This window comes from Urocitellus parryii, assembly GCF_045843805.1.
Source record: "Urocitellus parryii isolate mUroPar1 chromosome 13 unlocalized genomic scaffold, mUroPar1.hap1 SUPER_13_unloc_15, whole genome shotgun sequence".
NCBI lineage: Eukaryota > Metazoa > Chordata > Mammalia > Rodentia > Sciuridae > Urocitellus > Urocitellus parryii.
The window spans coordinates 971,490-985,991 of record NW_027551767.1 but is presented as its reverse complement, the minus strand read 5'-3'; the positions used below and the strand labels follow the sequence as shown (position 1 = coordinate 985,991).

The 14,502-nt window shown below is 47.0% G+C and overlaps 1 protein-coding gene across 1 annotated transcript in view; it reads left to right on the top strand.

Moving 5' to 3' along the window:
- Positions 1–14,502, top strand: part of LOC144251389 (trafficking kinesin-binding protein 1-like) — a 49,519-nt gene that overhangs the window by 33,113 nt on the left and 1,904 nt on the right. The window contains 2 exon segments of the mRNA XM_077794345.1: positions 3,488–3,706; positions 12,648–12,750. Of these exon segments, the coding sequence (XP_077650471.1) occupies positions 3,488–3,706; positions 12,648–12,750 (322 nt within the window).

Below are 14,502 nucleotides of genomic sequence, written 5' to 3'. Positions count from 1 at the left end.
GGTGTTGGTTCTGGCTGGGGATGTGGCAGGTCTGGGAGGTAGGAGGTGTTCTGCACAGGTGCTAGGTTCAGCAAACCCTGCTGGAGCCTGAAAACTAGCAAGGAGTAAAGGGTTCCTGAGCCCCACAGCCTGGCATAACTGAAATTGAACAGTTGGGCTGGAGATGGCTTTCACCAGGAGTCACTTGTGCAGCATATAAAACGCCTGCGTGGGGACTGGCAAGCCCATTCAGGGACATTATTTTCTAGACTCCTGAGGCTTTACATATATGAGGCTGCCTCATTGCTGAGAGGCCTTCTACATGATTAAGAGAATGGACACGTTCCCCGTCTCAGGCCCGGATGAGCTGCTTGCCACCTGTGTGCCTTCTGGAAGTTACTTTTACTTCCCTGTGCTCAGTGTCCTTGTCTGTAAAATAGAGATGACAGGGTTATCGTGAAAACTAAACAAGTTATAGACATAGACCTCTCAGAAGAGTGTTTGACACTTAAGTGGTCAGTAGAGGTCGACTATTCTTATGTGAGTAGGGGATGCCCAAGGCACGGGGTAAAAATTGAAGTATGATACACCATTCAGCATATTTCAGGGGAAATTGTACGGAGTTTCTTAGGCTATGTGGTTTCAGGGAATGGATTAATTCCATGCATTTCTGTAGCCTCCTTAAATCCAAACAAAAGACCCACTGTAGCCTCATTTCTAGAGCCCCATCCATGGGTGGGTGGGTGAGGGGTAACCTATGAAACAGGTGGAAGATCCAAGCCTATGGGACTCTTTCTAGGGCTTAGTCCTCCAGCTTCCCTGGGTCCTTTCCCAGTGGATTTTAAGCATCCTGAGCTCCTTTTAGGAGGAATGAGGAAAGCTGACACTTCCGTTCCACTGTTCTTCACTTTCCAGAGTCTCTTGGCCTCCCTTCCACAGGTCGAGGAGACATGGACATGTTGTACTGGGAATTTCTTGTCATCATTTAAGACCCTAGGGTGCAGTCCCAAGTTAGACATGACAGTGGCTTAAGTCTTCTCCCTGGTACTGTTTTATTGCTAGGAAATGTGCCGGCACAGTCAGTGGGCCCTTGGATAGTATAAATGGGAGTCCCAATAGTGGCAGAGAAGCCCCTGGCCCCCACAGGAACGTGTGGGTCTCCTGCTGGGACCTAGACACCCACCTGGGAATTTTGCTGTTGACTTTTTAATGCAGCTGGGAGCCAGCCACTGCTGCTCACCTTGCCCGGCTTCCTGGCCAGAACACTGATGCCCTGGCTTGTTCTCAGACCTGTACATTAGGGAGGGGGCAGTGTAAGAACCTGGCCTTTGTCACTGAATCCTGGCTCTGCAATAACTAATTGATTTTGAAAAATCATCAAACTTCAGGAATGCTCCATTTTCCACCTGGCATGTGTGAGTGAGTGATAATTCTTGCTGCCTAGGGTGGTTTTGAGGAGTGAATTAATGGACTCATATGTAAAACCATTTAGTTGATATGATGCATGTCAAAACACTGAGACAGGCGTGCAGATGTGTCTCGATACAAGGTAGCTTTATAAAACAGATGCTGTAGCACTGGGCACTTGGGATCCCCCTGAACCCCTGACCATATCTGCGTAGCGTTGCTGGCACATGAACTCCCTTTAGGGTCTGTGGCCTCCTTCAGATTCTCAGGAGATCTGAACATTAAGAACCACAGCTCCAGAACAGGGCTTCTCAGTCTCATCGCTGGTGACATTTGGGACTGGATCATTCTTTGTGGTGGAACTGTCCTGTGCAGTTTAGGATGTTCAGCACCATCTCTGACCTCTGCCCACGAAGTGTCATAAGCATCCTTCTCTCCCTTCACAGTTGTGACAACCAAAAATGTCTCCAGACTTGGACAACTGATCCCTAGGGGGGCAGGCAGAATTGTCCCCAGTTGACAACAATTGCTTTAGATGTTCTGACAGGTCTGGGATATAACTTCTTTTGTTATGCTCACCTCTGTGTTATCTTTTTCCTTTTTTGCACGTAGAATATTTTTTAATTTATAGTCAGTAGATGCAGGTTAAGTGGGTGGCCTTCCTACCTGTGCACATATAGGGCTGGGGCAGATCTTGAGGTGGGTATCTAAGAGCACTTTCAATGCCTCTCTAAACACCTCTGTCTTGAGCATTGGGTATTTATTTGTGTGGCTGTGTTTGGGTGACTCCTGTCCTTATATAGTAGATCCTGAACTCCCAGTCTCCCAGGCTGTCCCCAGAGCGCTGGTTTCATGTGAGGCATGACTAAGTGTTTCAAGGGGAGAAAAGGCTTGTTCTATCAAATAGGCTGGGCAGAAACTCAGGCCACCAGAGCAGGTGGTGAGATGTTCTGAGATGTTCTTCCCCAAACACACCTCTGAACCTAGGTTTCCCAAGCATGCTTGGCCTTGGAACACTTATCTTTGTACCGCACCTGGGACACCTTGAAGTCCTCAAAGACACATGCCGGTGTTATTACAGACCTTCCACAATGTCATCTGAGTCCCAGGGTCTGGTGTCACTGAAGAAATTGGCTGCTCGGCTTTAGACCTCTGTGCAGACTTACCGTGTTCTTAAATCACACCTCTCTCCACCCAGTTCCCCCTCCCTAACCCTGCAGCCTTTCAAGGTTGCTGGCAGAATGCAGAAAACCCAAGTAAAGGAGGTGACAATCAGACTATCACTTACCTCCATGTGCTTTAATTGCCTTTTGCTTTTCTTTGTGTGTCTCCCGGGGTGGATTTTGTATAGTCTCAGCCTTCCTTGTTCCCAGCGGTCTGTATTTGGCACGAAATTGGTATATATGCACCCCCAGCCCCATGTTTTTTCCCTCTTGTATTTGTAAAATGATGCTGTGTTGGTTTGGGGCGTTGGCATTGGTTGATTAAAATAAAGAGCATCACCAAACCTCCTTGACATACAGTGTAACATTATACTTAAAAAATTGTTTGAGCCCAGCATGGTGGTGCACACCTATAATACCAGATACTCAGGAGGCTGAAGGAGGTTTGCAAGTTTGAGGTCAGCCTGGGCAACTTAGCAAGACCCTGTTTTAAAATAAAAATTAAGAAGCTGGGAGTGTTGCTCGGTGATAGAGCTTTTGTCTGACATGTGTGATGCCGTGGGTTCAACCCCTAGTACCCCCCTCCCAAGTAAAAGTTTGATTGCATAAATTGGTGCCCCCTCTGGGTGTGGTGGGGATTAGTGACTATTTCACAGCAGGAAGGGTTAAGGCAGCTATAATGATATGCCTTCTGCAGTCCCAGAGCAGGCTAGGCCCTACCCTGGGTTCACACTAAGCATCATTACTCTTCCTGGATCTCCCAGATCCACATGTTGCAAAGCTCTGTGTGATAAGGGGACAGACCCTGAAAAAGAGGAATTGTCCCAGTGCTGTTATCCTTGCCACAGCATCTTAGAGTCCATCCTAAATCTCCCCCTTACCCCCTCCTTCTCTCTCTCTATCTCTCTCTCTCTCTCTCTCTCTTTTTTTCCTGCAAGGTTCTGCCACCCTTCACCACTGGCAGCAGCTGGCCCAGCCTCACCTTGTGGGCATCCTGGACCCCCGGCCCGGTGTGGTCACCAAGGGCTTCTGGACACTGGATGTTGACCTGGATGAAGTGTACTGCCTTAACGACTTTGAAGAAGATGACACAGGTGACCACATTTCTCTCCCGGGCCTAGCTACCTCCACACCAGTTCAGCACCCAGAGACCTCAGGTGAGAGGTCCTGAGCACATGTGACTGTCTCAGGCAGCAGAAGTTACCCGAGCCGGCCTCAGGCTTCCCCAGAGGAGATGCAGGAGATGCCAGCAGACACGGAGGAGGAGGAGGAGGGGTCTGGTGAGGGCACCACAATAAGTCCTGTAAACCTGGCACCTTTACCAGAGGCAGAGTTCTGGGCCATTCTCACTTCTGTTCTGGGCATCATCTGTGGTGGCTCTTTGTCTGTAGCTTCCGCTCGTCTGTGTGGGTGACAATTAAAGCATTCCCATTGTGCCATTCTGTTTTTTAATACAGAGTCTCTTGCCTCCTTTTTCTAACAAATGGGCATACCCCTGCTCATCTTGGAGGTGCAGGGATTTTTAAATGGGAGCAGGAGAGGCTGCTAAAAAGAAGTGGGTTATTGGCCTCCCAAGAACATCAGGACCCTTCTTCCTGTTATCGGTGTCACCCCATGTCTGAGGGGCAGATTCTAGAGTGATTTCCCTACTGATCGGGGCTGACCTGAGCAGTGCTAGGGGAATTGTGAGTTCTGGGTCATTCTGAAAGCACATGACAAATCTGTTACCCGTGGGTTGCACTGAGAGAGAGAGAAGCCCAGAAAACGTTCAGGATCCAGACAACACTTGATAGACCAGCCTTTTGACTTTAATTACTTCAATGAAAGCATATATGTCACTTTCTTTCTAGCTTACACATGTTCAAAGTGGAATTTTTCAAAGTGCTTAACCAAATAAACCCTAACAGAAAGTCATTAAGTTCTTCCAGAGGACTCCAGATGAATTTAGAAAAGACATTGAGCTGATCTTGCCTCCCCACTCCCCTACCTCAGTCTCCGAAGGTGAGACTGAGTTTGTAAAATGACCCACATCTCAATTGCTCCTAGAATGGGAAGCTTTCTACTTAGGGCCCTGGGAGCATGGGTCTGTGGTCACCATATGCCCCAGATAGTTACCCTTTACTCTTCCTGGATCTCCCAGATCCACATGCTGCAAAGCTCTGTGTGATAAGGGGACAGACCCTGAAAAAGATGAATTGACCCAGTGCTGTCATCCTTTTAACATTTCTGACTCACCACCTTTGAAGGAAGGACATTCATCTTTGTGATTCACAATTTTCATCTGCAGAGACTCCAACACTCCCCACAAAAGCACAAGGCAGGAAGGAACCAAGGTTCTTGGTGGTATCTCCCATCCCCTGGCTAATTTCTGACAGCTGTGGTCAAGAAACTTGATTTGGGCCTGACTTTTCTTTTTCCTTTGTTGTCAACTTCCAAGGAGTCATAGGTAAAGTTGACAATTGTTTAGCATTTAGATTTATTTATGGTTTGATTTTTTTTTTAAGCAATTAAGTTACCGGATTGTTTGTGCAAAAATGAAGATGCTTATCTTTGTAGTATCTACACAGTCAACAAAGGGCAACTGGCTGTGTTAGCCATCCTACCCCTGTCCTAGTGGCCATCTTCCAGGCAGGTGTCCTTGAAGAACAGTATCTGAGTGACTTGTGCCGAAAGGGTAGGCAGTGCCCTCCCCACAGCTTTACAGGTAGAAGGTGAATCCAGGAAGTTCAAGGACCTCCACTGGGTGCATCTTTGAGAAGTTGAACAGAAGCTATCATGTTGACAAACAACTTTTCTTGGAGGACCAAGGGAGAGAGGGAACTGGTGATGGGACTAAAGTCCCAACCATAAGCACTGGCTTACGTAAAAAGGAAGGGAGCAGCTCCTGGTGGAAAGGACCCAGGAAACTAGTCATGAGGACTAAAAAGTCACCATAAGCAGTGACCATTCTTCCTAGGCCCTCCTTACTGAATCCTGCAGCAAATCCACCCCAGCAACGTTATTTGAGGTGAGACAGGCATAGTTACAGTTGAAACTGTAGAAGGGTCAGGCTCAAGATATGTGAATTCAAAAAGGAATTATCTGGGTTGCTGAAAGTAATTTAGGGATGGTCTCATTGTTTGAATGACCTAGAGTTCTTTTGAGCTTGTTTTCCTGATAAGACTCATCTCTAAAAGCTCATCAGAGGGGGAAGGATGTACTCTGATTTGGCTCTTTTTTTCTCTGTTGGGAATGACAGAACCATTTTGATGTTTGGAATGTGGAAAGCATTTTACTCTGTACATAAATCGTCCTCGAGGCTCCAGGTGGCTCTCTGTATACAACCAGTGAGTCACAGGCAGACAGATGAGCCTCCGTGGGAAGATTGGGGCATCCTCTGTTTGGGGATTTGTATCCAGCTGGTCTGGTCTCTGCTTTGGTCCATCATCCACACTTAGCCACAGTCCTGGGATTCGCCATTCTGTTCAGGAAGATTTCATAGGGAGAAATTTTGAAAACAAGTTGATTAACCTTTTTCCTTAACAACTGGTGTGATGGGCAAACTGGGAAGTCGTGTATTTTAGGCACTTTTGTCTAGAGCCTGCTGTCCCATGTCAGGGGTGGGGGGAGTTTTGAGCACTGAAATTTTTTTTATTAATATATTTTAATGTGTTATTTGAAGTATCACTTGGTGATTTTTTAAAATCCAATGTCTTTAAAAGGATCCATGTTACTGTATTGTAAATAATTTAGATTATTAAAATGGATTGTTTTAAACAATGTTTAGATTATAGTTTTACTTTATTTCAGTGACGTGTTTTTTGTTCTGATTCACATAGGAAATGCACTTGATTAGAAACAGTCCATATCTTGTCCTGACAGTGTTCTGTATTTTAGATTTTTATGTGTAGGGAAGAGCCTCTATGTGGCAGACGATTAAGAGTTAAGTTCACACAGTTAAGTCAGTAGTTGGCTGGCCAGATGGACCATTCAGGTGAATTATCTTGGATGCCTTGATCCTTAAAGGTGAAGAAAGTGTGAGATTAAAGCTATGCCCACAGAAGATGTTACAGGTCAGTCTATTCAGCATTTATACACATGGAGCCCATTTTACCTGGGGAAATATCTGGAATCATGCAGACCGGGGCATCTGATCTGGTAGTGAGTGACCCTGCAGTAGAGATATGTCATAACTGGGGCTGAGATCCTGAAGTTGGTATTGGAAGGCGGTCACACTTGGTCAAAACAGGCCTTGAAAATTTGCCTAAGTCTCCAACACCTGGCCACCAGAGGTGAGAGCCAAGAATCAGCTTTCGTCACATCTTTGTTTTATGCATAGGTCCAAATTCCATTCAGGAGCAGTTACAGAGTGTGGGGAAAGGGAATGGAATAGGTCCTGGTGGAAAGGAGCCAGACAGAAAGTTCTGGCAGCCATGTGTTCCTATAGCTTTATCACAGGGCAGGGGCCAGTTGCAGTACACCTTCATCAGCTTGTATCCTGTCTTACTTTCAGTCAGTCTCACTCATGTCCACAGAAGTGGGTCCAGAGAAGCTCGTGAAGGAAAGGTGACCCAGGGACCCAGCAGAACCAGACAGAAAAGGCTGGTACACTGGTTGACAGGCCTTCAGATGTTTTTGGTGTAGGGACGTTCCTTCCCAGTGTCTTGTGGGAGGAAGCGCTTTTTGATCCAGCCTGGCTCTACTGCAGTCTGCCCACACCCACCTACATCAGGACATGCAGAGGAAGCCCCTGTGCTCTTGCATCAGCATGTATGGGAAGCCAGAGTGGATCAAACCAACTGCAGCCTCGAAGTCGAATAATGAAGAAGGAGAATCGAAAAGCAACAGCATAGAGCCAGCCCTGCTTAGAACTTCCAGAGCACAGCGGACTTGCTGAAAGCAGTTTCTTTATGATGTCCTTACCTGGGTGAACCACAGGAGGTCCCTCCAGAGTCTAGAGGCTCCCACATGGGTGCTGACTGGTGGGCATCAGCTCTTGACTCTTCTCACATGGAGGGGCCTTTGTGGAAGCACTCGCCTGTCAGGGTTCAGTACGAGAGAGGAGTGCCCTCTTGGACTGGCTTTGAAGACGCTAGCAGGAAAGGTCTCCAGACAGCTCAGCCAGGCAAGCTCCCCTGCTTATTGGTGTCAGCCACAGAGAGACGGACAAAAAGACAGAGGGCATGCAGGTCAGCTTGTTGACATCCAAAGGATCCATGGAGATTTTTGTACTTGCCCTTTTAACAGCAATCTAAAAAAAAACCTCTTCTCTAGATGATACCCCAGGGGCACTTGAGAGATTTTCTGGACCTCTGCACAGTGCTGTGAAATTGTTCACCTCTTAAATCACATACTTTTTAGATGAAAGACAGTAGACAGCTTGGTGTAGTAGGATGACTAGACTTTTAATTTTGTAGAAACCAAGAATAAGTTGTACAGAAACTGGAAAAAGATTCTATGCTGATGAGGTTTAAAATCTCCATGTGCCTGACCAGCAGGGGCCCTGGAGTTTCCTCTGAGTTACAAGACCAGATCAGGGCTGTGTCCAAGAAATGTTTGAGAAGCAGAGAAGTTACCTGGCCCATGTGAGGCCTGGAACGCAAGGGCTTAAAAAGCATCATTATAGAGTTGTATAGTACTTTTTAGTTTAAAGTCACTTTTTATCTTATTTTTTTTAAAGTGATGAGCCACTTTATCTGAACCTACTCTTCATAATATCCCCCACTCCAAGGGAAATGCAGTTGAAACCACATTGATCGCTCTTACCATATTGGTATTAATGATGGATTGTTGGGCACATGAGAGTTTATGGAGCTTTTTGTGTATGAATTCATCATGGAACTTTTTTCCCCCAGAAAAATTCATAGGCAGAGTTATATAATGAAGTGACAGGAAAATCTTTAAAGCATTTTTCTATGCCCTGGCATTTTAGTCTTTTAGGCAGAAATTCTAAGGCATTGCTTTGCCTTTTTTGTTGGGGGGAGAGGTTAATGGAAAGGGAGCTATTTCTCATGTAGCTGACAGGCAGGGAGATACCCTTCTTCTCCCCTCCTCTTCCCCTTAAGCAAAATTCAAAGTCATTACAAGCCAAGGATTTTAAAAAGATGTACTGATATTCTTAGGGCTTAGTTCAAGCCGTGCCTTTAAGTTGGGTTGACAGTGGCTTTTACTGACAGTAGCTTTGTTTTTGCTTGGATAGAAAAGCCTGGCCCCTGGGTGCCACCCTTAATGTGGCAGCTACTGGAATAACTGGTGCAGGGAGGAGTGTATGCGTATGTTGGTTATGAATTTATAGAAATTACAAAGACCCAAGTCCTGACAGCAGCTTCAACACTACATGGTCAGGTTAAGAAAAGGAAAAAAGCTCAAGATCCTTTCCTTCATTTCACACAAGTTGGTCCTTTCCATGAAGAGTGGGGAAGAGAAAATAGAAGGCCTCCGTCCACCACAAATACGGGGTCCCTGTTTCCAAGATTTTGAGATGCATTTGAAAAGAAATTTGCACCACAGGTATTTTTAGAAATTATTTATGTGCCTTTAAAAAAATGGTTTGGGTGCATGGCATGGCCAGTATTTCTCCATCTCAAAGACCTCTCTTGAAGCAGCTGGGTGTGTGCTACATCTCCCTAGAGACACACTCAGTGAATGTTGCTCTCTTCCATAGCTCTGTGTCTCATGCAGGGCTCTTTGAAGGACTAGATTCTGTGATGGCTTTTAGAGAGCAAAAAACTTTTGTTGAACCTAGCACGTTTCAAATTTGCCCTTCCCAGAGGATGGGAGGGGAGCACCACTGGGACTGATTAAAATGGATAAGTCAATGTGTTTTGTGGGCAAGCAGATGGAGTCGTCCTTCAGCCATTGTGGAGATTCTGGGCCCACCAGACCATCCCCAGCCTTGTGTGTGTTCCTCTCCTCTGTTTTGGGCTGTAGAGAGGCAGTGGGCTTTCTAGCCTGAGTCTTCAGGAGGCCTGATTGCTCCACAAGGCAGCAACCATCCAGATTTATATGGCAACTCCACTGCTGTGTTACTACCACTGGTGGCAGCCAAAGAATCCCAGTTACTCAGTTCTCCAGTCAGGACCAGGCATCATGGAGCATGGGCAGTCAGCGCCACTTGCCAAGTGGACCACTCCAGGCAGAAAACGCACCAGGGTTGAATCAGAGAACAGGAGAGAAGGGTGACTTTCAGCCATAGAAAGCCCTCAGTGTATGAACCTGCTGCTCGCCAAAGACTTGTGCTTATGTGTGATGTGTTTTCAGAAGAAAAAAACGTGCAAGCTAACTACCTACAGTTTGCCAGCGTAGAAGAGTTTGAATAATCGAGGATTAACTGAGTTTAAAACTTACCAAATTCTATATCAGCATCAGAATTCAGGGAGAGGAATAGCAATTGAATATAAGAAAAGTCTGGGCTCTTTATTGGAAAATGTAAATTAATGCATTTTAATCCCTGCACATTAATCGCTTCTCAGCCTTTTGACTGAGATCAAGTGTAATACCTCCCCCATCCACGGTAGCACCCAGGAACCTTCTGGTCAGGTTGAGAGAGAAGAAGAATTTAAGTAGAGAAAGCATTAATTCTAAGAAGTCCTGTCCTTCGTGTCCCCAAAGTGAGCAGCATGAGATGAACCCACATTACCATTTTCTGAAAAGAACCTTAGAGGGGCAGGGGCTTTGGTGTGTGAAATAGTCTTGGTGACTTCAGGAGTGAACCCTCACCCTGAGCCCCAGCTATCTGCCAAGAAGAAGGTTTTACGTGTCTCTTGGTTTGGGAATCTCCTCTCTTCCTGCACCCAGGGCTGTCACAAGCATCCCTTTGCTTCTCTGTGGCAAGCACGAGGAGCTCTGGCAAGCCCATCGCCAGGTGACTCACTGTCTCTGTGTTGTGTCATCCCAAGGAAGGGAGGTGCAGCAGCGGCCAGGCCATCCATGGTGACACGGGAGAGCTCCCGCATCCAGGCATACCAGTGGTATTTTGGAGGGGCCGAATCTCCCGCTTTGGCACTTTTGACCCTCGTTGATCTTCCTTGGTCTTCTAAAGCTATCCATTGCTCTGGGTGGGGAGTGGTGACTTTTGAATTTTTAGCAGCCTTTTCTTATCCCCAAAACCCATTTGTTTAAGATGGGTTTTGCTTCTGTTGATGCAACTGTATCTCTAAAACATCCTTCTTACACTACCTGTTGTGATCAAAGATCTAATACTTAATGGGGTGGAGGAGAAAGTGTGCATTTGTGACCTTTTCATTTGATCTTCTGGCCATGTGTTTTGATGGGGGTATATTGCTAATGTTAAATTCAGCCTTGCCTTATTTGATTTTTTTTTAATGTTCTCTCTCTTTCAACTGTTTTGTCTTAATTCTACCTGTTGACTGCTTTTCCCCCCTCTCCTTCCTGAATAACCCATCATCCCTGATATTTGGGATGGCTTTTCCAGGCCTTCTGTTGCTTCTGTTTCTAGACCTTATTGCAGCAAGAGAATCGTGATTGTTCGGTTGCCTTCTCTTCATAGCTTCGTCCATTTTTGTTTGGCTTGCAGCAATTTCTCGGTTATCTGAGTTCTTGAAACATTTCATTTATTTCTTGAGGAACAAAGATTCATAAAGGCTATTTTAAATGGTTCCCCCCCCCTCCCATTTGCCTGGAGCTCCCAGTGGCTGTGAGGCTGCTTGCCCTACCAGGGGCCACGGGAGCCTCCTTTGACACACAGAGCCCCACCAGACCACAGTTGGGGCATAGCAGTCTTGCCTTGCTCCTCTGGCCCCGCTCACCATTTTTGTGCTTTGGCTTTGTCCTCACTTCCTTCAATGTATGTGCCTCCATTTTTTTTTTTTTTTTGGTTATCATTTGTTGTTTGTTTCATCTGGTTCCTGGTTTTCTTTTACGACACAGTCAGCTGTGTGTGGATCTGTAGGGTTTGGGGCACCCATCAGTTATGTTTTGTTTGCCTTTTTCTTTTCTTTCTTTTTTTTTTTTTTTTTGGCAAACCCGAGAGAAAACGTCCCATAAGGAGCTAGAAGTTTCTAGTTCACAGCCTTTGGAATCTTCCTGGCCTTTGACTCCTCATGGCCTCTGAGATCCTAATCCCTTTTCTCCCAGGAGGTCTCTGGGGGGCTGAGCTGCTGCAGGGGCACAGGTGGGTGGGGAGGGTCGGGGGATCATCCCAGGACATCATTGTGCATGCTTTTTGGTGCAGCCTCTTTTTTTTTTCTTTTTTTCTTTTTTTTCCCCTAATGCTTGAGTTATGAATGAGGATGACCTCTACAATCATGATGTCTCATGACTACTTGTTCCTTCACCAGCTTTCTGATGCATGGTCTTAATACCTGTGATTTTACTTTGCTCCAGACCACAATCTTCAGCCGCCTCAACAACCACCTGTTAGAACATTAAAAGGAAATAAATTGAGGATCCCTTGTTGCTCTCTCGACTTCACTTGAAATCAGACATCCTAGAAATGGCAAGAAAGGAGCTAGAAGGAGGTGTCAAGGAGGAAGCAGTGATGCCACTTGCACCACTGTGTGTCAGACACTGTCCTGAAGCTGGGGCACCCCAGAGGGCCCTGATCTCTGGAACTCTTGCCAGGTTGCTGTTGAGGCTGCTGAGATCACCACCTCCCACCATGTCAATCACAGGTGGACAGTATTGGAGCCAGCTTCCCGTGCCCCTTTTTGTGTGAGCAGAAAAGGGAGCAGCACAAGCCTTGCCTAACTGCCAGGTGCCAAGTGCCTCTCCCCGCCCACTCCATCCCCTCCCCTGGGCCGAGTTTTGGCACCTGTTTACCCATGTAAAGCAACAAAAGAAGAAAGCAGATCCTGACCTCTGTGGAGTAAAACCAAATTTACCCCCAAGACCCATTAGCAACTCCCCCTGGAACTGGATCCACTACTGGCCCAGGAATATGATGAGGAACCCTGTCTGGATTGGGCCAGAAGCTGGGATCTGATGTTCTGCAGACCAGTGCTCAAAAATGTGGTCGTTTTTTGAGGGACCACCTTCCTCACCCAGATACAGTTAAGAAAGTAGCTCATCACTTCTTGCATCTGCTCAGGGCTGTGCTGGAGTTTTGTTTTTACCATGGTATACTTGGATGCAAGGAATATGTTTTGTTCCCCGATTTAGCGCACCACCCTGGGAAGTGCATGTCACAGACCAACTCCACCTTCACCTTCACCACCTGTCGCATCCTGCATCCTTCAGACGAGCTCACACGGGTCACACCAAGGTAAGGGTCCCTGGCCCCTGGTGGGCAGAGGTGGGGTGAACCCGGGCACTCCCTTTCCTTCAAGGCCTTCTATGGAGCAAAGTGTGGTCAAGGAGCGCATTCAAAAGCCAACTCTAGCCAGCTTGAGCATTTTAGGAGCATTTATAGTCATCTGTGCTGAGTCAGATCTTTGCTTTTGAATTGAAGCTCCTGTTGATTCAGATGCAGCACAGATGGAGAAACCTCAACCCACCTTTCATTGCCCTTTTCTTGGCCCTGGAATTACTCTCAGGCCCTTCCCAAACAGGCGAACAATTGAAATCCAACAGACCTGCAGCCAAATCTGCTGGATGTTTGCCCCAGAGCTTGCCAGTAGAGCATGGCATTCTTTCATGGTGGAGTTACGGAGCTCTGTGGAAGCCCTTGTACCTCTGGAACAGGCCCCAGGAACCATGCACCACAGCCAGACTATAATGACCCGAATGATAAAACTCCAAGACCAAGCCAGAGCCCAGCCTGGTCAATTCCTTCTAGTGCAGCATCTGGAAAGAGGCCTTGTATGTCGTGGGTTGGTCTGTTTGGCTTGATCAGCTGCACAACTTCCCTCCACACCTTCCAGTGAAAGGGAAAGTGGTCTCCCCAACATAACAGAATGCCCCCCTCTGCCGTTCCCTCTGTGGTGCAGTCAAGCAAGATTCTGAGGTTTATGGAAGGTAAGGCTGAAAGGGAGAGTGGTGAGAAGGGCCAGCTTAGAGGGAGCAGCCATCCCAGGAGCACCTTCAACTATGAATAATTCTCCACAGGTCATGTGAGGAGGACCACGAAGCAGCCCTGTGCCCTGCTGAGCTGAGAGGAGATGTAGGGCAGAGAGTCTGAGCCCACGGGCGAGGCAGGGGGTGAGCACACGGCCAGTAGTGCCTGCCCTGGCAGGTCACATGGAAAGAGCTGTGTGTGCACGCGTGGCCGCCACTAACCCGGGGACTGAGGCTTGGATGTGTCTCTGTGGTTGTGCCTGGCTAACAGAGCCTTGACCGTCTACACCCCTAACCCTCTAAACTGCCCCAGCAAGTCGAGTGCCAGCGCTAATACAGGCCTAACCCGAAGGTCTCATCCTGTGGATCTCTAAATTTTAGTTCTGTCTTCTCCATCTCCCCTCTGGCCCAGAAGAACCAGGTTTTCCCATCCTGTGGCTCTGTGTTTGGAAGAGGCTGTCTTTAAAGCCACAGAACTCAATGAAGGCTGGTGCAGGGCAACTAGATGCCCTTTCTAACTACAGCCTCAGAATGCAGACTGCACCCAAGTGGATCTTCATCTGGAAGACCACCCAGCTGTGTCCCGGACCAGGAAAACCATAGGAAGTCAGGAGTATGGAAGGGCTTTCTTACCAGAGTTGGAAAGAAAGGTAGCCAGAAACACAATTAAATTTCCCTGAGGATGGTCACACAAGGTTTTAAGTCTAGAATTTTTTTTTTTTACCCTGTCCTAATGATACATCAACATTTGTAAAATTCTCCCTGTGCCTTTACAAAATCCACATTTTCAACCACAGGAATATGCTGTGGTTTCTAATCTCACATTTCTCAGAGTACTCCTGATCGGCCAGCTTACTCCCACCTTAGCTTGTGGGAGATGGCCCTGTTCTGTGGTCACTGCCCTTGCTGATTGGCCAGTGGGGAGGTCACCTGAGTGTGGAGCCACATGGTGTTTCCAGCCTGTATTTCCAGTTAAACTGTTTCCCAGGAAGGGCCCCTTTGGTCACTCCAGGGACCTGCT